The 27857-nt window shown below is 42.7% G+C and overlaps 1 protein-coding gene across 1 annotated transcript; it reads left to right on the plus strand.

Moving 5' to 3' along the window:
• Positions 1-1541: 1541 nt before the first annotated feature.
• Positions 1542-27676, plus strand: pbxip1b (pre-B-cell leukemia homeobox interacting protein 1b). The gene is made up of 14 exons (XM_083761191.1): positions 1542-1671; positions 9434-9496; positions 10732-10795; positions 11017-11078; positions 11764-12400; positions 14927-15166; positions 17568-17591; positions 18393-18448; positions 19448-19516; positions 20628-20729; positions 21465-21668; positions 23406-24165; positions 24849-25024; positions 25774-27676. The coding sequence occupies exons 2-14, from the start codon at positions 9461-9463 to the stop codon at positions 26089-26091; spliced, it is 2748 nt and encodes a 915-aa protein (XP_083617317.1). The 5' UTR covers positions 1542-1671; positions 9434-9460; the 3' UTR covers positions 26092-27676.
• The last annotated feature ends 181 nt before the right edge of the window (positions 27677-27857 follow it).

The following is a 27857-nucleotide window of genomic DNA, read 5'->3' on the forward strand; positions in this document are numbered from 1 at the left end:
TCCATCTGGGAGAGCATGCAAATCATTCATCTAGCGATCGATCGATCAAAGACATTTTTGTAAGTGAGAATTAAATTGAATTAGTGTCTGAACTCTTTGTAATGTACCAGTAGGCTATACTTTGTGATCGACCTCAGAGATCCCGAGCTGAGAGGCTGAAAATAGATCCTGAATTAATTGATCAGAGATCACTTACAGTCCTTCATTTGGACTAACAAACAATTTGTATTCCCATCAACAGGTAGAATAGGGTTTTCTCTTTTGTACATAGAGAAAATGTTTTAGTTAATACGAGAGAGGGAGAGAGGGAGAGAATGAAATGCAGTCATAACATACAGTAGGCCTACTTACATCATCAGTCATTATCTTTTTTTTACCACCTGTGCTTGTCAATCATAGGAAATGTCCCCTTGAGTCATCGTGACGCTGTCCTGTGATTGGTCGAGGCAGGGGGTGAGGGGCAGAACTAAAGTGAATATTTAACTGTTATTGGACAAGAGTGAAGCATGGAGAAGAACTCGGAGAAGAGCACAAAAGACCCACAGTCAGCCACAGAAACACTGGAAGTAACTCAATTTTGCCCTCAAAATAAAACCTTTTTTACCGTTACAATTATAAATAGTGGTGTAAATTGGAGTCCTCTATGATTGGAGTGGACATAGTCTCACGTTGCCAGACTGTTGCACAGGACTGTTGCTTCTCGCAATTATGAAAAGATAAGACAGGATGTAGGCTAGTTTATCTGCAAGATGCAGGAAACTATACTGGGGGGAAAAATGGCACTCTTATAAAACATTTATAATAAATTCTTACAATGTTCACACTTGTTTCACTACTCCAGCCCTGAATCACTATAGCCACGCTCATTAAGAAAATATGTTCTGGCGAAGAAATGTTCTGAAAAGAAATGAAAATTCAGGCTAAGGCTTTGCCACTCTGTTTGACCTAAAGGCAGGGCCCCATTACACAAAAGTCGCAAATCTACAAGCTTAAACATAGATTATGGGCCCCATAGTAGGCCTAGGCTATAGACTTTTAGGGCCTCAAAAACTATTTGTAACGTAACATTTTCTGCTCAGTTTAAAATTATAAAAGTATTGGCATCAAAATATACTTAGCCTACAGTATGCTATACCTTAATGTAAAGGCATTACTCATTTATGTTAGAAGAATATGCGGTCCATTTCATAAGTAATTGTATAATTGTAACTAATGTTGCAGGCAGCTGGGTAGCTTAAACAAGTACATAATGTATTATTTATTTATTATTATTAGTAGTATTATTACAATAATAATTATTATTATTGTTGTATTATTAATCTAACACAAATCTACAAAAAAAAAAACTACTAAACTAGTATTTCAGAAATGTAAAGGTAGGCTAAATACAGTTTACTTTCACAAACTCTGGGAAACCATTTCGTTATTGCAGCTGTAAACAGAAACAGAATCTATATTTAGAAAGATTACTGTTTTATTTTGAAGTTTCACTGGAAGCCTCGATCTTCCTTCTCCGTCGTACTTGACGCACTGATCAAAATGTTCCAACTACTAGTTGTGTGAATAAGTTGATGGAGAGAAGAGAAACTACTCCATTTATTGACGGACGGTACGTTTCATTGACGGGACGGACTGACTGGCATCAAAGCAAAAAGACAACTGACCGGACAGGTAAAAACAAACACAGACAAACAAACATTAATGTTACATTATGTTGCACTGCGTTGCTTCCTGCTCCGCCAAGGTCCTCTTGTCAAACTCAAGTGAATTAACAAAACACGGATTTTATTCAGCATGAGAAGAAATTCTAAGTTAGGAAACATAGTTGTATAAATATATTGTACAAAAAAAAGGGAAGACGAAATAAATAACGATTCGTGTCCTGTTGTTTCTGACTTTTGATGATAATTAATTTAAAGAGATTTATTTGATGATTACCATAATTGACAGCTGTCAAACGCCTCTCAAATTAAAGCTTCGCATCGATGTAAAAAACCAGAAACCTGAAAGCTGTTAAACATTTGATTATGTGTTTTCTTAATGAAGTTGGGGTGGGCGTTTAATCTAATCAATGTGGTGCTGCTGTTCCTGTACTGGACTTTTACCACTGCATGTGACCATGTTTGGTCATTTCTTCTCCCTGCTGTGGAAGACCAAGACCAGAAAAAAGGAAAGAAAAAGCATCATTCAGAAGAACTAAACAGTTCTGACATGTGGAAGTAGTCCTTAGCTCGTTCTGTGATGGATATTTACTTAGGCGGGTTCAGTTCTCCCAAGAGTAGCCTATACCAGCCTGCATGGCTGATACTCCCACTTTACAGTGGGCTTATTCAACTCAGAGTTTTACAAATGTTATTTAGTTTTACTCAGAAATCATTAAATTAACATTATTATGATATTGTGTTAGGGTGATGCAGGACTCATGGCGCCCACTTATGAAAGCCTTCTGGCAAATTCCAATGCTCTGTTTTATTTTGTGTGGTGAATCATCCAATCAATTGGACTAAGAAATGAATTGATAGACACAGCTCTTGTTCGTTTATATACTGTAAGTCTGTGCATATCTTCAAGAATACCCTGTGAATCATGAGCGTTACATGGCTGTCTATTTTAGTCCTCAAGGCTGTGTAATGTTGCACTCTCCCTCTGGCTCTCTTTCTCCCTCATCCATCCATCCCTCCATCCATCCCTCCATCCCTCCTCTCTGGTTTCCTTTCTTCACTTCCCTGTGTCATGAAGGTTATATTTAGCTGAGCTAATCTATTCGAGCCACTCCACTGTATATGTGACGCTCCACCAAGTGGCGTTGCCAAGTCCGCTTATTATAAGTGGCTTTGGGATTGTTTGTCACAGAACAAACAATCCCAAAGTCGCTTATAATAATAATTGGCAACTTGGCAAATTGCTTGTAAATATTGTTTTATTGGGGCTTGTTTCTTTACTTTACGATTTTGTAAATTGTAACTCCCTGTCTTCATTCGGTGCAGCCTCAACGGGGCACAAGCCAGTGTCCTACTTGTGCCTCAGGTAAATGCAGAGGGTTGTGTCAGGAAGGGAATCCGACGTAAAACATAAGCCAAATCAAATCAATAACTTCCAGATCGGATCGGTCGAGGCCCAGGTTAAAGGAGAATTCCATACTAAAAGGCTTTCTTACCTTTCTTTGTAGTAGTTACGTCCCCACCAAAGAGGTCCAGGTGTTATTTTGTGCAAAAGCTCCTTATTGGCTATTTCCCCTACCATAAGCCCTAAATGAATTGCATTGAATTGAATGGGAATTGAATGGGGCTATGGGGTGTTGTGCTAATTCGCTTATTTCCATCGCTCAAAATTATAATTTCTTTGTATATATCCTCTCTTTATAATGTAAATAATATCCCAAGCGGCACACTTTACTACTTCTTTCGATGGAAATAAGCGAACTAGCATAACACCCCATAGCCCCATTCAATTCAATGCAATTAATTGAGGGCTTATGGTAGGGGAAATAGCCAATAAGGAGTTTTTGCACAAAAAAACACCTGGACCTCTTTGGTGGGGACCTAACAACTACAAAGAAAGGTAAGAAAGATAAGAAAGCATTCTAGCATGGAATTCTCCTTTAACAACGTCCGCCTTCAGTGCTGTTAACCGACCGTGCTGATGGAAAATGCTTTACTGTTGGTTTGAAAAAGGTCTTCATCCGGTGGCAATTGCCTATAAACTGTAATCCTGGGTGCAACTCTGCCTCTGCTAATCTGCAGAGAGCCCCGAACTGAGCTCATGCTTCCTTCGGGCTTGTTTCTAAAGTGTACAGTAGTTGCTTGCGTATGTGTTCGCTTCCTAAATGTTGTTTAAACCAGTGGTCGGGGTCGTGAAACACGTTTCATGTCAAGGACCCCCCAGGTGTCCGTTGACTTGACCTGATGATCTGAAACTGCCAACTGCCAGGGACAAAAATATTCCAGATCGGAGTGGAGCCACTCTTTCTTATTTCATCTGGCTTCATCGTGACTCCAGCACCTCACCCAAATCTACTGACAGATATGCTGTGTTTTTTTTGTTTTTTTTTGCCTGTACAAGCTCACTGCATCACATGGCAATGCACTGTGAGCTTATAGGTCGACTATTGTCAAATAGCCGATGTATCAGTTTAAAGTGGTTAAACTGTTAATACTGGGGCGGCGGTGGCTCAGGGGTAGAGTGCCTGGATGGTAACCGTAAGATTGCCAGTTCAAACCCGGGCTCCCCCAGAGTTACTGTCGAAGTGTCCTTGAGCAAGACACTGAACCCCTAATTGCTCCCGATGTGCTAGTTGGTGCCTTGCATGGTTTCCGCTGCCATCGGTGTATGAATGGGTGAATGTAATGCACAATCTCTGTAAAGCGCCTTGGATAAAGGCGCTATATAAATGCACCATTTACCATTTACCATTTATTTTAATAGTTGCTTCTTCTGGGCTTGTTTTCATAGATCTTGATGCTTATTTCTCTCAGAATCTGGCAACACTGGCACCAGGCCCCCAGGGCTCTGCTCAGTGTCTCTCGCTCTCTCTCTCTCTCTCGGGACCAGACCGTGATTAGCAGCACAAGACCTAAATTACTGACAGGGAATTAAGTTTTTAAGGGACTTTGAAGTGTGTCATTAACCATGGTTAACCGCTTAAAAACCCTATATATGTCGTTGTGCACGTGATAGCGGAAAATAGCAGATCTATACTAAGTAGTATAGATGTGTTGCAGTGTGGCGTGTTTTGGTGTTATGTTTTGAGACTGAGAGGTGTCAGTCTTCAGTAACTGTCTCGAATAGGTGGATATACAAAACAAAATCGCAATAATATTTTGTAAAAAAATACATAATTAGCCCCATGCTCGAATGCCCCCTGTCAAAAACAGCTAAAATCCCTAACGAAAGAAAGCAGCAAATGAAAAAAAAAAAGAACACTCATCTTTTACTTTCTCTAATAACAACCTAAAACATGAACCTTGGTTGAAAAAAAACTAAAGTTGTCCTTTAAACCCTTTAGACTTAGTAAAGTGGGTCTGAGTTATAGATAATGTAATTGGACCACTTTTTGTCCATCTATACGAGATATCTTTGCAAAGAAAACAAGTACTTTTTGGCTAATGTTCCTCCCAGAATATGGATGCTGAAAGCTGAATCAGTACTGTTCCCAGTATTGTACCAATACCAATTACATACTTGAATCGAACAATTATGTAACGGAGGGGTGGAAGAGAGTTGTGGCAGAAAATATAAAACAAACAAGTTGTTTTATTTTTGTAACTTGAATGTAGGCTACACATGGCATCGTAATCGGTGTTGGCCTTAAAATGCAATATCGGTATTGAAACGATATCAAAATTAATATATTTTAGCAAATTTATAATAATTATGTTAAAATAAAAGCTTGAAAAAGCCTTTTGTGACGATGAAGGCTGCAGATTATGTCAGTGTTTTCTGGGGAAGCTTTCAAAAAGTCAACAAGTTGGAACGTTTTTAAATTAAAAATACTACATTCAAGCTGTTTATGTCGGGATAACATTTCAACATCGGTGCATCCCTAGTTTGGGAATAAAGGCATTGCTTTTTCAAATTCAGCGTGGTAAACTCGCCTCTTCTACCCATGATTTGAACCCGTGTTTCATGCTCGGCCATTCACACTGAGTGAACTAGGCCTATCGATAGATAGATTCTTTATTTGTGTTTCACAGCCCACATGGACTTATAGGACACACCATACAAATCATTGCGTCACTAAGTGTACAATAAAATAAATAATAAGGGATGTGTTCCAAGGGGACCCACATGTGAGAGAGAGAGAGAAGGAGGCTCGCATTCCCCTTTAAATTAACACCGGAGTCTTTACTGTGTAGCAAAGTGTCCGTTGCTTGTATGTCTAGAATAGATCCAGCCTTAGTTACCAGAGGGACGGGCTGAAATATTTCCCCTTCAGCTAGGAGTCAGACCGCCAGGCAGAGCTACACACAGCCACTACTAATGAAGAACCCAATGTTCACATGCATGCAAGCCCTGTGAACATTTACATGTAAATACACACACACACACACGGTCGTGGTTCTATACTTGCGAGGACGTCGACATTTTAGCCCGTTCAATCCAGGAAAGCATCTGCGTCATTTTTTTATTTTTGCCATGTACACTACAGTACAGTACCCCCTCTTATCTGCATATTTAAACTTTTTGTGGTGTTTTTAATGCTATACTTGATCATACTACAGTCACAGTGATGCCCAAAAGTAGCAGCGCTTGTAGATTGAATTTTAATCCTGAAAAGTAAAACCTTTGGACAGTTTATGGTTTGATCCACCCGACCGAGACGATATACGTTTTTCATAAAACTGTTCTGGATTCAGAAGGTGTTTTGTCCCCAGGTTCTAAATGGGTTCATGAATACGAAAAGATATTTAGATATTGCCATTTTTAACATTTAAAGTGGAAAATCAATGATCTATAATACGCTCACAATGTGTCGCAGCACGATGACATTGTGAGCTTGTAGATCTGCCATGTTTTCTGGCATGCTGTAACTCCAAACCCTAAACCTGACCTCTACATGTCTAATCCTAACCCCAACCTGAACCTTGTCCTAATTGTAAGCCTAATTCATTCTAAAACATTTCTTCACCATAAGAAGCACGAAAACGGTCCTCACCAATGTCTATTTCTCATATTCTACTATACTTGTGGGGACACTCACAAGTATAGTAATTAAGTGTACATACATACACACACTAACGACGAGCTCACATACATTTGCATAATATCACGTGCACGAGTGTATCCGCAGGCGCAGGGTTTCCTGCACAATGTTGTTGGCATGGCGCTGCGCCATGCTTGAAATAAATCGCGCCATGCCAAGCTTCAAAAAAAGTTTTTTTCTTTTCTTTTCTTTTTTTGAGGGGGATAGTGAATCATAGTGTGTGTGATATGAAATGTCCAGTACCTCCCCAGTACCTCCCCAGTGCCTCCCCCAGTGCCTCCCCAGTGTCTGCCCAGTGTCTGCCCAGTTTCCGCCAAGTGCCTCCCCAGTGTCTGCCCAGTGTCCCCCTGAGTGCCTCCCCACTGCCTTCCCAATGTCTCCCCAGTGGCTGCAGTTTCTCCCCAGTGCCTCCCCAGTGCCTCCCCAGTGTCCCCCCAGTGTCTCTCTCCCCAGTGTCTCCCCAGTGCCCCCCCAGTTCCTCTCCAGTGTCTCCCCAGTGCCCCTGCAGTGCCTCCCCAGTGTCCCCCCAGTGTCTCCAATAGCAATACAAGATAATACAAATAATACAAATTAATCTTAATTTATTAATCAAATTAATTAATTCATTAATCAATTTTTTCGAAAGGTCCCCCCGCGCCCAGCACCATGCCAAGGCCTTTTCCTGCAGGAAACACTGCGTGCATGTGGATACCACACATAGCGCACACGCATAATTGTGCATCCACGTGCGCGCCGTGCGTCAACATTTACTGTACATGTGCGACGTGCGTGTGAGTGCACCCACACACACCACACATACATTAACACGATGACGTGCCAACGAAGCACAGGCACGGCAGGCAATCACACACGCTCCCATGCAATCTAAACACACACACACACACACACACACACACACATAGACAGTAAAGCAGGGTGTGTTAAGGCTGAAAGCATTGGGCCTCTATTCAAATACTGTCCTTGTGTAAATAGACGATGTCCGTTTAGTTTTGCCTGTGTCGTTGTCAGTGGTGGAAAGTAACTAATGATGTACTCCAGTACTTACTGTATTTCAGTACAATGTTGAGGCATTTGTACTTGAATATTTCCAATACTTCTCCAATACATCTTCAGAGGCAATTTATTGTGCTTTTACTCCAACAATTATTTGAAAACTTTAGTTACTTTTTGTAGATTTGGATGATTATTACAAAACATACACTAACCACTTCAACCCTATATGCATTTTGGCCATTTGAAAATAGCCGATCTACGACTCGAGCTTACACTGCGTTACAATTTAGGCATTTAGCAGACGCTCTTAATCCAGAGCGACTTACATTTAAGCAAGAACAAAAGCATGGGAATACATCACATAAAAGCATTTATCATGAGACATGCGTAAGCTAAGAAGGTAACAGTGGAATATCTATATGATGAAACTATACATACACTATACATAATAAACTATACATATTCACTACTATGCTATACATATGTACTATGGCGTGCTATGACTATATACAATACAATTATAGTGCTGTCTACATAACATGCTATAAGTCTGTGTCAAATGCTATCTAAGCCAACAGAAATGCTATCTAAGGGGTTAGGGTAAGTGCTATGGGCCGTTGCGACGCATTGTGAGCTTGTGGATCAGCTATTTTCAAAATCGTTTTATTATACATTTGATAGAGTTGAAATGGGACTTTCTGTATAATTTAATTATTCAGAAGGTTTACTTTGACTTTTTGTACTTTTAAGTAAATTTTTAGGCCAATACTTTTTCTGAAGTATTTTGAATTATATATTGCAGTATTGGTATACTTTTTCAAAATATGAGTGCTTTTTCCACCACTGGTCATTGTGACAGCTCAGGAACATGTGTATTTGTGTGTCCTGCTAGTTCCATGTCGGGATAATGAATGAAACACTTTTATTGTCCACATATTACCACATTTACCACACACAATATATCATGAAACACCTCAAGACACAACGGCTACAAAACAGAGCTCCACACTCCCTTTTATTCACAAAGTATTAGTGGCATTTATATATGAACAAGAGCAAGTATTTTATGCCCAAAACATAAAAGGCAGTGGTTCTCAAAAGTGCGGTCCATCCAGGGACCCTCAGGGTTCCTTGAGGGGGTTCCAAATGGACCTTACAGTTCTGTAACTCTTGAGAGTGTACACATTGCATTTGTGTACCCTCAAGAGTTATGTGGTCCTTGAAATTAAAACGTTTGAGACTGATGATGCTAGGTTATTGGTTTTCCTGTGTTTCTAGTTTACTGAGGCACTACTAAACTGTTCTCTCTGCATTTTATGTGTGTGTTTATCTTACTTATTCAAAGTCGCTCTGGATAAGACAAAAGAGCGTCTGCTAAATGCCTAAATTTGTAAGAACTGGCTTGCATTGTTCCACAGATTTTCTGATTTTTTTTTCTTTTTTTCTTTGTGGCTTTCGCCTTATTTTATATTTTTTATAGAGGGACAGACAGTAGGCTGACAGGAAATGGGGAGAGAGATGGGGGGGGGGATGGCGTGGGGAGACATGCAGTAAAGGCTGTCGGGATCGGGAGTTGAACCCGCGGCACACTGCCAGACCACTGAGCCATGGCCCAGGCCCTGATTTAGGTTTTAGTCGAGAGAACGGAGAGGAGGCAGTCCTATTTCGTAATAATTATATTCATTGTCACCCGAACTGAAGACTGGCGTTCAATAAGACAATGTCATTGTGTTGCAGGAGTCGGGACGTCTCCACTAGAGGGCGATGTCTGACAGCAGTGGCACCGTCGTCACCCCAGAGGTCGGTCGGTCTGTCTGTCTGTCTGTCTGTCTGTCTGTCTGTCTGTGTATCTGTCATGTCTGTCTGTCTGTCTGTGTATCTGCCATGTTTGTCTGTCTGTCTGTAACTGTTTATAACGAAAATTAATGTGTGCCACGATCCGTTTAGGCTTAATTAACAGAACATTTTAATGTTACGTATATCAAATAAATAATTCCAATTGTGTATAACAGACAGTACTTCGACAGACAGTTAGCATGCTCGTTGTATTATTCAAAGTGACTGTCGGCAGTTTAGTTTTCGGACTGGACTTAACAAATTAATCGGTTCCACAAGCATTCCATAACCATGCAGTGCTCATGTGCCAACAAGGTGGGAGCTGCTAGTGGAGACTAGCCTGACTTGGCCAGAATAATATCACTGCGTTAGTATGCGTTATTAGTCTGGAATCTATGTGTGGAACTTGCATTTCCAAGGGGCAATTGCAGATTTGCCTGGTTTCCAGGTGTAACACTTTTTTTTGCCAAAATAAATGCGCTATAGAGTGCCAGCAGATGAGGCAGATTTTACTCTGAAAAGCCCCGCCTACCATTTCCCCCCAAATCCGTGAGGTACAGTATAATGATAATCTTCCATTACTACTTCACGCTGTCACATCCAAAGTCCCTCTAGAAGTGTTTATATTCCAAACGAGATGCTTCCTGAAGTCAGAGATGAAGACGGAACATTGCCCTTTTGGTCAAAACCATGGAGAGCTCCCTAGATTTAGAGTTATGAGCCTTTTTAGTCGGGCCGTAAACCAAGGACTGTCTAAAGAGGACGGGACGCGAAGACCGTAAGGGCGCCGCCATGTTGCTCACATGGTGCTCCATGGAAGGAAAGAAACATGCGCAATGGGCTATATGCAGCCAACACTTCCTCGTTCAGCTTCCTTGGTCTCAACTGCGCATGTTTCTTTCCTTCCATGGAGCACCATGTGAGCAACATGGCGGTGCCCTTACGGTCTTCGCGTCCCGTCCTCTTTAGACAGTCCTTGCCGTAAACAAGGAAGTATACGGCAGTGTGCAGGAGACCGCTGAAGAAGGAAAGGCCAAACGGCCAAAATAGATTTTTATAAAATGGTTTGAACTTTGATATCAATAAAAAAAAGACCTAAAGACGCCGATACACGTCCAAGGCACCCCATGTTTTTTATTATAAAGACGTGTATTATATACACGCATAATTGGTGTTAAGAGTCTGTCTGTCTGTCTCAGGAGACTGCAGCTGAGACACTGAGAGCAGAGCAACATGAAGGCAGTAACACATCATCTACAGCAGGTACACAAACACACACAATCACACTCATGTCGACTTAGACTTTTTGGGTCATTGCACTAACCCCAACTCTAACAACAGTCCTTTGAATTTTGGATAAACACTCATTTTGTGCCCAAATGTGGCCTAGCTATGGCGGCAACGCACACACATGCGTGCATGCTTTACACACACTATCTAAACTCTTCTCGATGCATTCCCACCTTTGGGCCGTGTGTCAGCAGGCTGTCCATCGTCTGTGGAGGGGTCAGTGACGACATCAGAGATCATTGTGGATGAACGGCAGGTATACTGACCTCATAACACACCATTCATTTCAATTCAAAGGGCTTTAGAAAACATACGTTTACATTGCCAAAGCAAAAAGTGGAACAATATACAATCAAGACAAAGTTGTATGTACAATTGCGTTTACATTGCCAAAGCAAAAAGTGGAACAATATACAATCAAGACAAAGTTGTATGTACTGTACAATTGGAAGTCGGTGTATCCAATAGATCGATTTATATCATGTGCCGGGGTCACTCGATGCGGATAGTGCAGGAATACACAGTGGTTAGTAGTATAGTCTTTAAGGTGGTTGTGTTCCATTTGACATCCTTCTCCTGTCACGGCAGCTCGAATCTTGCTGCTGTGTTTGCATGTTGTTGTACTTCCCGCAAAACAGACATTATGGGAGTTTGTTGTCATTAGTCATGTTTTCAAACTGTCCTTTGGTGATTGTGGGAAGTATGCGTCTCTGATGTCTTGTAGCCTTTACAATAATATATGTTGACTAAGACACTTCATACATTTGGAAACATATTTTTATTCAGATCAATATAGTCTTCAGTTCATTTCGTATTATTTTAAAAGTAGGGTCGAAAATCAGCTTTTAACATTGGTCCGGTTGCTAGGCAACACCTCCGTCACCAGGGTGAAGTAGGCTTAACACCTGCTAGTTGGTTGACTGAATGATTCTTGCTTACAGGGCTTAGAAGACCGGACGGACCTAGGTGAAAATCCTAGTCCAGACACCATCCTCACCCCCATCCCTAGCACTGAAGACCCCATCCCTAGCACTGAAGACCCCAGCCCTAGCACTGAAGACCCCAGCCCTAGCACTGGAGACCCTAGCCCCAGCACTGAAGATCCTAGCCCTAGCACTGAAGATTCTAGCCCTAGCACTGTAGACTCCACCCCTATCAATGAGGACCCCACCCCTATTACCGAAAACCCTACTGACGACCCCACCCCTGTTACTGTCGACCCCACCCATGGGACCCCTGACCCCCCCAACACCCTTGTCCCCGATGACCCCCGCCCCCCCTCTTCCCTGCGCGTCTCCGCCCCCCCCTCCTCCTTCGATGACGACGCACACAGCCAATCGGAGGGCCTCCCCGAGGGCCAGGTGCCGCCCAGCCCAGAGGCCGACACCTTCTCCGACTCCTACACCCACATAAGCCCCTCCCCCGAGGAGCCCCCCGCTTCGATGCTGACACCCGAGACTCTGGGAGGGGAGGGGCTTATGCCGGCAGGAGGAGGAGCCACAGAGGGGGAGGGGCTAGGGCAGGAAGCGGAGGAGTCAGAGCTATCTCAGAGGGTGACTGACTCAGGGAAACAAGCAGGTGAGTTTATATATTTGAATGGATTCTTTGGAAAATTCTGTATAACTATTTCTGAAAGAGTAGATATGTTTATATATTTTGTTGATTGGTGTTGATATTATATTTGAATGTACAGTATAAAAGTTTATTCTATTCTAATTGGAGGATGTGTTGATTCAAATTAATATTTATAAAACAATAATCTGAAATGGATTAAAAAGTGAGGCATCAGGTAATTTAACCCATTCTGACCGGGCACCCATTTTGGTGTCGGCATCATGTTATGCTTTAGCTATTGAAAAATAGCAGATCTACAAGCTCATATCGCGCCACCGAGTGGCGCGATACGAGCTTGTAGGTCTGCTATTTTTGAAAAATCGAAGACACTTTTAGAATCTGATCTCAGGTCAGAATAGGTTAATAATGAAACTGTCAGGATGTAATAGACATTTTTAGAATCTGATCTCAGGTCAGAATGGGTTAAAAAGGTAAACCATTGACACATAATTGACACTGGGTGAAAAAAATAGGTTGCAAAATCGTGGGATGAAAAAAATTCATTTTTTGTAATATCACTGATGCACTCTGTGTGGGCGATTGTGTTTATGTGTGAAGTGTACTTACCGGACCAGCTGGTTCTGGACTTATACAGTCCTATCTGGAGCAGGGACTGGACACTGGGCTCGGTATGATGCTGGTACAGTAGAGATACATATACTGTAAAGCTGCATGAGCTCTGGAACCCAATGGTGACCTTGACAGCACATTTTGATTTAGTTCATCTTGGTCACCTGAAATGTTTTACTTGTCTAAAAGATTTTAGTCGACTAAATCTAAAGTTGATTTAGCCCGACTAAAATATATATATATTTTTTTTGGCAGGCAGAGATGCCATTGAAATGGCTGTTTTTTTTTTTAACTTGGCTGCATGCCAGAAATAGCTGATCTACAAGCTCACTCAACTCACTCGCAGCGTAACGCATTGTGAGCTGATTTCAATTGTGAGCTTGTAGATCAGCTATTTTCTGTCTGTTACACCCATCTCTCTGGCTTATTTACCCAGGGTAGTAGCTGAGCACAAGGGCTCATTTTCAGCAATGCCCCATGAAGACCTGTTTTAGTTCTACTGGATCCCTCCCCGAACATATTTAGTGTAGTTTTTAGTTTGGTGTAGTTGACTAAATTGTCAATATATTATTTAGTCAGCATAACTTTTTATTTAGTTTTAGTTTTCGTCAGTGAAAATAAAATTGCCATAGTTTTAGTCAACACTGTTGGAAACTCTAAACCAGTGGTTTTCAAAGTGGGAGGTGCCACTTTTAAATTAAATTCAGGTTCAGTTCATCAATGTCTACGTCTGTAGACATACTACAGCACTGGTCTAGTGGACATACTCTCTATACTATTTCAATGTTGTCATCTGAATAAAACTACTGCTCTATAAGTGAAGACGGTGTGCAGTCTTCTCATGACTCGCATTTGGTTGCCGTCTCCGACGCACCTGTCCTAGTAGCCTTTTCGCTACGTTTTTTTTAATGCAAAATGAAGCTTTTTTTTAAGCCATTTATTTAGCAATAGACCAGATTCACACAGCGGCTATCTTGCCATTAAGTTAATGGCAGGGTGGCAACGTACGTGCCACCCTGCTTCTCCAATGCAAAAATCCCAAATGGCTGCCGTGTGATTATGGTCTATGGGGGGCTACAGCCAGAGGCTATGGCTATTTGGGGGTCCATGCCATGCAAATGTTTGGGAACCCCCCAGCTTTAACCTCCTGCTCCTCCTGGTACGGTGCTTTTCTTCTGCATGGTACCGGCTCAGCTCAGCTCAGCTCAACTGGCTTTACTTAGTTTTCCACTGCGGATAGGAGGATCTCCTCTGTGTAGCTGGCTGTCATACAGTAGCCCTGCGGATAGGAGGATCTCCTCTGTGTAGCTGGCTGTCATACAGTAGCAATAATGTCAATCCCCTGGCCTGTATGCGTGTTCAAAATGCTGAAGCTCAAGCTAATGCTTCCTGGCACTAGTATAGGGGAGTTTGTCGTGATGTAATGATGATGCAAAGTGGCGATTTTTTTTGGCGATCGCCTTGTTGGATGTGATACCAAAACAGGTACTGTATGACAGGGTCCAGTCCAAATGAATTTTGATGAAATAAAACTATTATATTGTATTAGATTTGAGTAGATTAATCATTTCCATTTTGTAATTTGTACATACATTTTCAAGTATTTTTCCATATATAGAATAAATAGCAGATCTATCGGCTTACTTCGTGACGTGCTGTAAGCTTTTAGATCAACTATTTCCACTATTTTGTACATTTCTTTTGGAAAGAAAAAATATTAAATGCGTCTTTGAATATTTAATTTAAACACAAATTGTAACGTTCCAATGTTCAATGAAATAAAACACACAATTAAATCGTTAATCGTCAACTTATATTTGTAAGCCCTAATAATCGCCAATGATATTTTTGATAGTTTCAGGACATTCAGCCCTGCTTGTGTTTAGTATAATTATGCAAAATGGCTGCTCTCCCCCCCAGACTCCCCCGTGGATTCAGAGGGCTGGGAGGAGAAGGTAGGCGAGGAGGAGAAGGAGGAGGGGCTGAGGAGGAGGAGGACTCTCCTGTCCACCCTGGAGCAGATCGTGAGGAGCGACGAGGAAGAGGAGGAGGAAGAGGAGTTCCAGCCGCCCCACCGGGGGGAGGAGTTCAGCTTCTCTCTGAACAAGTGCATTCTGGGAGCCATCATCCTGCTGGGCATCGGCACCGTCTTCTTCTCGGGTAGGTGTTGACCACTTGGTGCCCTAGCCTAGCGTCTGGTGGGAACACGGAGAATCGCAGATCTACAAGCTCACAATGCCTCACAGCAGGGCTTGTAGATCGGCTATTTTCGATGGAAGAGATTTGGTGTAGGAAAAAAAAACCTGGAAAAAAAAACCTGGAGACAACACAGGTCAGTTTTACTAAGATTAGAGTGTTAAAACAATAGACATATAAAGGCAAGATGACCCGCCCGCGTCTTTGGCCAATGGAGAAAAATATTCCATAAGAAAATTAATGTTCTCATCAAAATATATTGAAGTACAGCAATACATGGCAACTTGAGGTACTCTTCTTTAATATTTCATCATGACTTTTCACCCCAAAAAAACCCCGTAAAGTTTCATAAACGTGTGACTGCATGTATATAGGGGCAGAAGAAGAATTTTCATAAAACTGCAACTTTCATTGGCTCATAAAACCTTAATTTTTCCCTTCGGGCTTTGTCTCTTAAAAAACTTGATGAATTCAAGGTTTCATGGGGTGTGTAATTGATAGAAAATCAGTAATTCTGTTTGGGTGAACTACTGTTTGGGTGAACTTGGCTTTCACCTATATTTTATATAGTAGGCTCACAGGAAATGGGGAGAGAGTCGACGGCCTTTACTGCGCAGTAAAGGCCGTCGGGATCGGGAGTCGAACCCGCGGCACACTGCCAGACTGGATTACCAGCCAAGGTGCCTGGACCGCTGAGTCACGCCCCAGGCCCAACTACTCCTTTCTAAGCACAGAGCTATTAATACATGTGGGGAGCAGCGAGGGGTCAAGTGTCCTGCTCAGTGTGGGGAGCAGCGAGGGGTCAAGTGTCCTGCTAGGGGCTACACATTCTCACTCGCACGTCAGTATTGGTGTCCAGTTGGGGCGACACTATTTTGACCATCCTTGGCAAAATGTGACACGTCAGGCAGGGGGAGCCTGCCACGTCAGATATCTGTCACTTTGGTCACATGTTGGCCAACTTGTCCATAGAACGACCTGGGTGGGTGTGAGTATGGGTTGCTCCGGGACACTTCAAACCGGTGACCTTCTGTGTCCCAAACGGCAGTGGTTTTCAATCAGTGGACCAGGGACCACCAGTGGTCCTTGAAGGGAGGGAGTCCAGGTGGTCCCCAGCTAAGTGAAGGAGAGTTGGTAACCAACATAGACTGTAAAAAATATGGACAAAGCGTTCCCCGGGTCTAACATGGACGTAAAATGAAGCCTGTTATTCCTGCACTGTAAGTCGCCATCTTTCTAGATCCGTTTGGGCCCAGCTGGCCATTGGCTGGCTCCGTTTGGGCCCAGCTGACCATTGGCTGCCCAGACAACGAGGCGGGACTTCCCCCCCTTCTTCTCCGTTGGTTTTTATTTTGACTCGAGTGGGTGGGGACTCCCGATCATAGACTGTAACGGTAGCCACGCCCCTCAGAACATACGCAACTTTATGGTCATTTATTTTATAAATGGGACCATAATTTTCCAAAAAGAATATTATGACATTAGAAATGAGACTTTAAACTAGTGACTGGAAGCAGAAAGTATTCATGACCATGTTTATTAAGGTAATACAGTCTAGGTGAAGTTGGGCCCAAATACATGGACTTCTATGGGGCTATGGGTTTTTCTGGGTCCAGTGACAGCGCCACAACAGGCCATTATATGAACTTTCAGGAGTTTCAGGCTTCACAAAATATCTGTCTGACTGCCCCCCTGGTAACCAAATGGACCCTTATAGATCTATAACTCCATTTGGTTTCATTTTACACTCTCAAGAGTTACATTATTGTTAAACATCTGCATTATTTATTTTACAAGAAGTCTACACAAAATAGAGAATGTAGCTGAAGAATAGTTATTTTGATCAACGTTTTTGATCGTTTTTGTTGGTACCAACTAGCCTGGATCCAGCCCAAAGACCCCGCCCACTCTCTGAGTGGACTGCATACTGATAATCAGGCTAGGTACCGACATCATCAATACGGCATGGGATTGTGGGAAGTCCTGTCTGATTGCATTAAACGATGTTAAACTCACTTTGCCAGTCAATTTGCCACTCACTTTATGCATGTGCATACCCTCTATAGCCTAAAGACCATGTGTATCTATCCCATAGCCTGGGGGCTAACACCCTCTATAGCCTAAAGACCATGTGTATCCCATAGCCTGGGGGCTAACACCCTCTATAGCCTAAAGACCATGTGTATCCCATAGCCTGGGGGCTAACACCCTCTATAGCCTAAAGACCATGTGTATCCCATAGCCTGGGGGCTAACAAAAGTACAAAACTATTTGTGAGCTAATGTTGGATTGTGGCTGAGTTCTGGTTGGCATCGTAAATTACTACTTGAAGGACTCTGAGACTGAGGTGTGTTTTTATCTACAGGTATCTTCATTGACGTAGATGACGGTAGGTTGTGTGTGTGTGCGGCTGTGCAGTATAATATAATGAGTATCCATGAAAATAACAAAGTTATTGTTGTTTTTATTGTGGACACATTTCCTTGAATGCTTTGCACGGCAGACTTCACTATAATTTAGTGGATATTAGATTTGTAAGCACATGGTGATGTGGTGATGTTGACGAATGCATGCTCCCAATCCTCACATATCTTTGTTAAAACAACAGTCAGGTGTGCGTGTCTATGCAACTATGCACGTGTTTGTACTTGTATGATTTGCTTCACTTGTGAGGGCCATTTGAGAAATCGGCATGCCGTTTGTTACTGTATAAATAATAAAACAAAATCAGTCACAAGATGTATTTATGTTGGCCACATAACATAACTCACATCGTCAGTGTTTGTTTAACTAGTGCCCTAAAGCCTAAACAAACATTAGACTTGCTTACGTGAAACTTGCGCTAGAGCTTCATCCAACACACACTAATTGTGGTTATTATTTGCATTTTATTCGATTTCAAAGAGCACTTTATTAACCTGTGCTGTAATGTTTAGCCAACACTGGCATAGTTATTCAGATGACTTCTGTAATATTTCAATGACCTTTTAAATCAAAACAAACAACATCTAAAAATGAAGACATTACTGGAAAATAATTGTCTGTTTACGCACGATACGGATGACTCTGTGAATAGACAATGGCATGTATTACTATTGACACCGTGAAACGGTATGGTCCTTTTTTTAATGTACTATTAATATAAAGTTTGGTTGATCGATTGACTAATCATGTGAATGTTTGTTTCCAGACAGTGAATATGAAGCTTACATGGACCTGAGAGATGCAGAGATCCCAGTAAAACAGGTCAGTTTTAATGTCTGTACACTTCTGTATCAATCCTCGGCTAAGAAAAAACATTAGACTGCTAACTGTAGGTCACAGTGAAATTAATCCAACAATCAAATCTAAGATGAACTTCAATCTCCGTGGAGACTTGAGTGGATAGAGCAACGTCTCGGGGGGGAAAAGTCCAAACCCATTTAGACCTGAGGCCGCATCGGTGTCGTCGCCTCATAGCTTTATCCCATTCTGACCTGAGATCAGATTCATGTGAGGTTTCCACTGGACACACACTGGTCTGATTAACCCATTCTGACCTGAGATCAGATTAAAAAAATGTCAGTCGATTTTTCAAAAATAGCAGACCTACAAGCTCGTATCGCGCCACTCGGTGGCGCGATATGAGCTTGTAGATCTGCTGTTTTTCAATAGCTAAAGCATAACATGATGCCAACACCAAAATGGGTGCCCGGTCAGAATGGGTTATACCACTCCTAACCAATTATTTTTTTTACCCGTTGAAAAATAGCAGATCTACAAGCTCATAGCTCGACCTTGTAGATCTTCCATTTTTGAAAAATCGTGATAATGTGTGCAAATTCTTTGAATCTATATTCTTTCACAGTGAACATTTTTAACTCAAATATTTGTTTCTTGGAGTCGCTGGAACAACATATTTTTAGATGGGGGGTCCGCGGTCAAATTCAGACAATTCTGGGGGTCCTTGACATGAAATGGGTTGAGCACCACTAACATAGAGAAAATGAAATGATCGGCACACCAATTCAGGCTCCCAAGTATCTTTACTTTAATTCGTTAACAGCCCTTCCTCAGCCCTTCAAGGAATGAGTAGACAATACATGTATATACAGTATAGTGTGTGATGTACCATCAACCATCAGTCCCAATCACTGTCACTGATCAGGTGACATTGACACAAGTCTCAAAGTATATCCATTGTATAAGATATAATAAACACCCATATACAAAATACAATACATTCATATTTGTCCTAATTTACAGACATTGTATTCATACGCTGATCAGGCCATCATACTGCTACCTAAGAGGCGCCTCTTGTCTACTCTAAATGTAAGTAAAAAAAATAGGGACAACAAAATACCTTATTTAAAAAGGAGAGTCAGTTACAAATATGGACCAGAAACAACAACCAGGAAAAGACCCATCGAGGAGAAGATAAAGTGTCGATCACATGACCGTGGATGTCCATGGAAGTGATTCTGAAAATGTCTTCTACACCTTGACAGTTTTCATTCTGACCTGAGATCAGATTCTAAAAATGTCTTCTATGTCTTCGATTTTTCAATGGCTAAAGCATAACATGATGCTGACACCAAAATGGGTTCCCGCGCAAAATGGGTTAAAGGTCTTGATGTTTTACTGATATAGGCAAGACCACACGGACACTTCAGCATATAAATCCCATTGGCTGTAGAGCACATAATGATACCTTTGATGTCATACTTCTCCCCTGTGTGTGGGTGGTCGAATTACTTTGCTTTGCGTGTGAAATTGCATTGTTGGCATCTGCCACTGACATGGAAACATTTGTAGAATCAGTTCTCGGGTCTAAATGGCGTTAAAAATGACGACACAGAAATCGTTGAACATGGTGGTGGGATGTTACCCCATTAAGACCTAGTGAGGCCTATTCTACAAATGCCTTCTAAATCATTAGCTCTGGAACGTTTTCTGGCCAAGGACCACCCCCAAAATGACATGTATTTGGCCACGGACCCCCATCTGAAAATATGTTTTGTGCCAGAGACCCCCAGAAGAGAAGAGAGTCTTAAAGAATTCAAGTTTCACTTTCAAGATTTAAAAAAAATGTTAGAAAATACTAGAACTAATGTACAAGTGCACAGCACGCCACGAAGTGACACGCTCTGAAGTTATTAGTCTGTTATTTTTAAATAGACAAAAATGTAGAAAATGCTTGATGAACCAAAGAAAATTTAAAACCAAAAGATCAGTTACTAAACTCTCACACAACTCTCACAGTATAATCCAAGTGTCTTGTGTCCAGTCGTGGTATTATTGTCGCTACTTTCTAAAGAAGAAGGTTTCCGTGAAAATGCAGTGTTTTCAGACGCATACAAGAATGAAGAAAAACATTCTCAGATACGGGTCTGTGGCCAAATATATTATATACATTTGTACCTGACACAATGTGCGTGTGTAGGAGTGGTCGAACACAGAGGGACCTCCATCACTTGCAGATGATGCAGATCTTCTCAATAAGTTGGACAAAGGAACTGAGCAGATATCTGACCTCCAAGCTCAGGTACAGGTACATGCATGTACTGTATGCTCTGCTCGGTCTCACATGAGGACCCGTGGATTCAAGTTCTCAGTCTCAGACAACTGATTTGTCTTTTGGATTCCATAGAAGCCATGTGTCTTCTATGGAAGCATGTTGCACAGCGAAAACATCTACCTAGTATCTATATGTGCTGTTTTCCGTTATTGCATAAAATCTTAAAGGGATTGTGACATAAAAAAAAAGGTTTTGGAATTGTTTTTTTAGGTTTTCTAATCTCAATTGCACCCAAAAAACATGAACTTTTAACATTCAGTAGATTTTCTGTGATCTGGGGTTTTCTGGCTCAAACAGGTGCTCTGATTTGCCGGCAGTAAGTGACATCACTTACTGCAAATCCCATATATGTCAATGGGATTTGCCAGCAGATGTCACTGTTTCACTGTGTTGCCTGTTTTCATTGTAGCTCAAAAGGCCCAAAAAACCCCAAAGAAAACTTCAGACTACAGAAAATCCACTGAATGTTCAAAGTTCAGGTTTTTTGGGTGTAATTGAGGTCATAAAACCTAAAAGAAAAAATAAAGAAAAATAAATGAATGTCATAAAACCTTTAAAGATGGAGTGCCATGATTTTTGTACTTTTTCTGTTTTGTATGCGTCTATGGAGTTAACATTTCTCTAATATAGCTCTCTCTCTGTGTCTGTATTTCTGTATTTCTGTGCGTCACTTGCATGTATATGTGTGTCTGTGTCTCTCAGGCGCAGCGGGAGGAGCTAAAAGTACCCCAGGGCCAGGCGACGGAGGCGGCCATGAAGGAGCCGCTGCAGAGGGAGGCGGCGGTGGTGGTGGAGGAGGTGGAGGAGGTGGAGGAGGAGGAGGAGGAGGAAAACGGTAGGCTGAAGAGAGAGAAGGAGAGGCTGAGGAGCGAGCTGGAGTCTGTCCCCGGCATCCACAAAGAGCTAGTAGACACTCTGAGCCGTTTTGACCCAACACACACACTCTGCACGTATACAGGAGGAGAGACAGAGACAGGGCATTAATATGACCCCATAGAGGAGGTACACTCTTGCATACATACGAGAACTCCATTGGCACCTGTTCTTGTATAAAGCCATGCTTGGAGATTGTCCTAAATACATCTTTTCTGAAATGTGACTCTGCTGAACCCTACCACACCCGATCAAGTAATTTCCCCAAATTCAAGGTACCAAAAGTTAACTCTGAACTTGGTAGATCTGCTTTTAGCTTCTGTGGCCTTAAAGGACCACTTCACCACTTTTCAACCTATCTTCATATAATAGGTCCTCACCAATAATCATGATAAAATGTCACGATTTGTTTCTACTCAGTCTGTGTCTCATAGGAGGGCTGTGGGCAGTTTAGAAACCGTCTTCCAGTGACATCATCATTAGGCAGATTATTTTTTAAACAATATTTCTTTACAAAAATGTTTAGACTTTCATTATCGTGAGAACGATGGCTTCCATTTTCGCATTGCAACTTTTCAGGACTAGAAAGCCTGCAGTTTTTATTAGCTTGCATTCCCCATCGATGATGTCACTGGAAGACGGTTTCTGAACTGCCCACAGCCCTCCTATGAGACACAGACCGAGTAGAAAGAAATTGCGCCATTTTTTTCATGATTATTAGTGAGGACCTCTTATAATGAAGATAGGTTGAAAAGTGGTGAAGTGGTCCTTTAACCCATTCTGAGTTCTGACCTGAGATCAGATTCATACGAGGTTTCCGCCGGACACACACTGGTCTGATGAACCCATTCTGACCTGAGATCAGATTCTAAAAAATGTCAGTCGCTCTTCGATTTTTCAAAAATAGCAGACCTACAAGCTCGTATCGCGCCACTCGGTGGCGCGATATGAGCTTGTAGATCTGCTATTTTTAAATAGCTAAAGCATAACATGATGCTGACACCAAAATGGGTGCCCGGTCAGAATGGGTTAATACATGGAATGACCTGCAAACGACATTAAAATGGAACACATTGGTACACTTGAGTCGTTTTAAAACCTTGGCGAGCATACAGACCCCCACGATATGTAACTGTTTTTTAGATCGTTTTGAAATTTGTCTTTGCTTTTTTATTTTTGTTTTTCTATAATGATATTGTATTACTCGACGACACTGACAATGAGTTTAATTACTCAGTGTAATTTTAAGAATAAATAAAACTTGAATCAATTAATACATACATACATATGACGAGGTGTGAACTATAGAGCCTGACCGATGACAGTTCTTTGGTCAGATTAAAAACCTAGACCTAAACCACTGACATTTTGGGTATTGGAATTTGGCCCCATGTGGTGCTTGTCCTTCCCTCCGCTTTACACTCTGCTTCCTGTGTTTCTACTTTTCCTTTTAACCCATTCTGACCTGAGATCAGATTCATACGAGGTTTCCACTGGACACACGCTGGTCTGACGAACCCATTCTGACCTGAGATCAGATTCTAAAAATGTCAGTCGTTCTTCGATTTTTCAAAAATAGCAGACCTACAAGCTCGTATCGCGCCACTCGGTGGCGCGATATGAGCTTGTAGATCTGCTATTTTTCAATAGCTAAAGCACGACATGATGCCAACACCAAAATGGGTGCCCGGTCAGAATGGGTTGAGGGGGAGAGGGGGGGGGGGGGGTCAAAGCGTCTTTTTATCGTGCTAATTCACACTGTGTTTCTGATTCTCCTCTCCTTTAGTAGCCGATGGAGCGCCTCCTCTACCTGACACTGGTGGTGCTGCAGAGACCCCTACTGGCCACACGGGAGACGGCGGTCAGGAAGCGCACGAAAAGAAAGCAGAAAAGGCAGAGAAGAAACAAAAAGACAAATACGAATACGCGGGCGAGAAAGAGTGGAAGGACAGGGAGAAGAGGGAACGGAAGGAACGAGAGAAGGCGGAGAAGAAGGAGTGGAAAGAGAAGGAGAAGAGAAAATACGAGGAGGGAGGAAAGGAAGGGAAAGACTGGAAACACAAGAAGGAGAACAAGGAGTGGAAGGAGAAAGAGGAGTGGAAGAAAGGCGAGGGGAAGCCGTGGAAGGGCAGGGAGGGAAGGAAAGAGCAGGGGGAGAGAATGACAGACGAGAGAAGGAAAGAGCGGAAGGACGAGAGAAAAGTCTGGAAGGACAAGCAGGAGAAATGGAGCAAGGAGGAGAGGAAGGAGGAGTGGAAAGGCAAGGAAGAGAGGGGTTGGAAGGAAGGAAAAGAGGAGAAGAAACACTACAGAAACGACTGGGACGAAGAGGGAGAGAAAAACGACAAGAAACATGGAGGAGGAAAGAGAGAGTGGAAGAAAGACGGAGGACGCTCTGACAAACACGACAAACGTCACCGCGACGATCGCCACGATCGCCACGATCACGTTGACGGCCAACATGACCATCGCCACCACCATGACCACCACCACCGCCACCGCGATGACAAAGTGTGGCACGCTGGCAAAGGTTATTATACATTATTTTGTTCTGATATTTTCAATTTCTAACTGGACTCCCAGTTTGATATCGTCTCTGTCAGGTGGACAGAAACCCGTCCAAACCCGTCACTAAAAAAATAACCTTTGCCCCCAGTGTAAGTAAAGTTAAAGCAAATGGACCCATACAGGTCCATTTGGTTTCATTTTACATTCTCAAAAGTTAAATCGTTGTTAAACATCTGCATTACTTAAGTCTACATAATTAGAGAAAGGAATTGTGGACAAAATCCTATGCAACGATAACAAAATTATTTAGTTTTGGGTCAGCAAGTCTCAAACGGCTCAGATGCTGAAAGAATAGTGGGCCTTGATATGAAATAGGTTGAAATGCACTGGCCTAAACAACATGCTATCTAAATCACATTCTTAACTAGTGCATTAACCCATTTTGGGTGGGAACCCCTTTTGGTGTCAGCATCATGTTATGCTTTAGCTATTGAAAAATAGCAGACCTACAAGCTCATATCGCGCCACCGAGTGGCGCGCTACGAGCTTGTAGGTCTGCTATTTTTGAAATAATCGAAGAACGACTGACATTGAAACATAGCTTTTTCAGAAAACTGTCAGGATGTAGAAGACGTTTTTAGAATCCGATCTCAGGTCAGAATGGGTTAACTAACTGCTCCCCTCCCCTCCCCTCCCTTCCCCCAGGTGGGCCGCCCCGCTCCCCCCCGCCCTCCGTGGAGCACCCTGACTACTGGCTCCACCAGAAACACAAGCTCCAGAGGAACGCCAAGGTCCAGGTCCGCTGTGACTCTGTGGAGACGTGCGCCCGGGCCCAGGGCCTGCAGCCCGTCCACCACGACCCCTTTCAGGACGTCCTGCAGGTAGCTGCTGTTTTACGGGTTTCACCGTTTTATAACCTGTTTTTTGAGGGGTTTGTGAAACCTTGTCCTAACACGAACATTGAATGCCATTGACAATGAATGGCCAGTTCTACCTACCGGCTCAGTGGCCTTGTGGTTAGAGAGTGTCCGCCCTGAAACTGGGAGGTCTGGGTTCGATCCCCGGCCGGGTCATACCAAACGGACTGTAAAAATGGGACGCAATGCCTCCCTGCTTGACACTCGGCATCAAAGGGTTGGATTGGGGGGGGGTCAAATCTACTAATCAAATGATTCCCGAGCGCGGCGCACGCTGCAGCTCACCGCTCCAAGAGATGGGTCAAATGCGGAAAACAAATTTCACTGCGGTAACGTGTGTGACAATTCGTACGACTTTGACTTTGACTTTGAGTGTTTGTCCTAACACGAACATTGAATGCCATTGACAATGAATGGCCAGTTCTGAGTGTTTGTCCTAACACGAACATTGAATGACATTGACAATGAATGGCCACTTTTGAGTGTTTGTCCTAACACGAACATTGTGTAAACACAAACATTGAAGACAAAAGTGATGACGGAAAGTGTGATTGGCCCGGAATGAGATGACATATGATGATAAGAGAGCCCCTCACTTCACTTCACTGAATTGAACCACGCAACGATGTTAGGAGCTCAAAGATGTAGGTGATTAATGATGTAATAATTGTATCAGGCCTCGTAGTGACCTCCTCCTCCTCCTCCTCCTGCAGGGCTACCTGGCCAAGGCGGAGGCGGCGGGCGCCGTGGAGGCCTCCGTGACGGAGGAGCTCCGGAAGCTGGCGGCGGACTTCTTCCCCGACGGCGTCTTCGCTCACCACCTGATGAGCTTCAAGGACTTCGCCGAGGACGTCGCAGACATCCTGGAGGACATGGTTGAGGAAGAGGAGGAGGAAGGGGAGGAGGAGGAAGAGGATTCTGCCCTGGAGCAGGAGATGGACGGCTTCGAGGACGAAGTGATGCGGAAGTTTGGGGTGGCGGCGACGGAGGAAGGAGGAGGGAAGAGGAGGAAGGAGAGAGGACGTGGCTGACGGACGGACGGACGGAACGCAGTGAAAGAAAGCGGTTTGAGGAAGACAAAAGATGAATATCAATCCCCCAAGAAACATCTGTGCCGCTCACTCGCTCACACTCCGGTCACTCCGGGCATGGCGGTGTTTTGTGGTGAAGCTGGTGACCTGCTGAAATAATAATGTGACAACCTTGCACTGTAGAGTAGAGTAACATCACGCCAACGCAAATCGTTTTGCGGAGTTCAACCTAGTAGGTATTTAGGCCACGTATTTAAAGGCTTCCATGTAAGTCCACAAGAAGGTCACATATTTCGGGAGGTCACCAATTTCACCGCCATGCTGGAGTGAGTGAGCGAGTGGCAGAGATTTGGAGGGTATTGGAATTTGGCTAAAGGGAGAGAGAAGGGGTGATGGAACTGTTGACATTGTGGACCTCACACACACACACACACACACACACACACACACACACACACACATTACTTGTTTCCATCTCTACATCCCTGCCTTTTTTTATTTGAATTTTGCTGGTCTTAAAATGAATCTTCAGTTTGTTCAGTGGGTTCCGAATGGACCCTTACAGGTCTGGGCCAGGGGTTTCGCCAGCAAAATGATTGATAGTTAGTAACCAAATGGACCCTTACTGGTCTGGTGAGTAACTCTGAGAGTGTTGAAAAGGAACCAATGGTTTCCATTTGCACACTCTCAGAGTTATGGGGGGTCCTTGAAATTTAAAGAAATTGAGAACCTCAAGTTTTACTCTTATTTCCTATTACGCACATTCTCAAGTGTGGGTTTTCTCAGTTTGTCTTCAACTTTTTTTTCAAGTTCTGGTGACGTTTCAATTCTTCTTTAGGTTCTCGTGGTCTTCTGTGTGCCTCGCCTGTACATTTTTAAACACAAGCGCATATCCTACTGTACCGGAGGGAAGGTTTTTTTTGGTTTGAAGTCGTTAATGGGAGCAGAGAGATGATGAAGATGTCGGAAAGAGAAGTCTTAGTATAATATAATTTATTCACGTCGTAATGTTCAGTCATTTCAACTGCATCTAACAATGGCCGTCCCACCAAACATCAAAGACACTTCAACCGTTTCCCCTTTAAAGCTGTGTTCACATAATTGGTTCCTCACCAATTTTGTCATTATGAAAATGGCTAACATTTCTTTCTACTCACGCTGTGTCTCAGAGGAGGGCTGTGGGCAGTTCTGAAATATGCCTAAGAGTGAGCTCATCAGTAGTCAGAGTTTTATCATTTCAAACCTTTTTTAAATATGTTTTATTAATTCAAGAACAATCGCTTCTGTTTCAGTATGCCAACTCTCCTGGGAAGAGAACACAAGAGTGAGTAGACACTCACTTTCTTTTTGTAATTAGCATTAGTATCAGGGCCAATTATATTAATACATGCTGAAAAAAGTGGCTAATGTTCTCCTTTAACCCATTCTGACCAGGCACCCATTTTGGTGTCGGCATCATGTTATGCTTTAGCTATTGAAAAATAGCAGATCTACGAGCTTGTAGGTCTGCTATTTTTGAAAAATCGAAGAGCGACTGACATTTCTAGAATCTGATCTCAGGTCAGAATGGGTTAATCAGACCAGTGTGTGTCCGGTGGAAACCTCGTATGAATCTGATTTCAGGTCAGAATGGGTTAATATCCTACCCAGGATTTAAAACCTGGGTCCCCTTTTCCTCGTGACTGCCAACATTTCTACCGTCAAGTGTCAACCTATGCATTTTACCTTTCTGCGATACCTCTTTTCAGCCAGTAGATGTCCTACCG

Source organism: Protomyctophum parallelum (assembly GCF_964188405.1).
Source record: "Protomyctophum parallelum genome assembly, chromosome: 3".
Taxonomy (NCBI): Eukaryota; Metazoa; Chordata; class Actinopteri; order Myctophiformes; family Myctophidae; genus Protomyctophum; species Protomyctophum parallelum.

What these genes read in the sequence shown, in the direction of transcription:
- pbxip1b (XM_083761191.1), top strand. Translation starts at nt 9,461, where the DNA reads ATGTCTGACAGCAGTGGCACCGTCGTCACCCCAGAG. An exon ending in GCACCGTCGTCACCCCAGAG is followed by an intron (nt 9,497 to 10,731) that starts GTCGGTCGGTCT and finishes TGTCTGTCTCAG; the next exon opens with GAGACTGCAGCTGAGACACT. An exon ending in CCGGCATCCACAAAGAGCTA is followed by an intron (nt 21,669 to 23,405) that starts GTAGACACTCTG and finishes CTGTGTTTCTGA; the next exon opens with TTCTCCTCTCCTTTAGTAGC.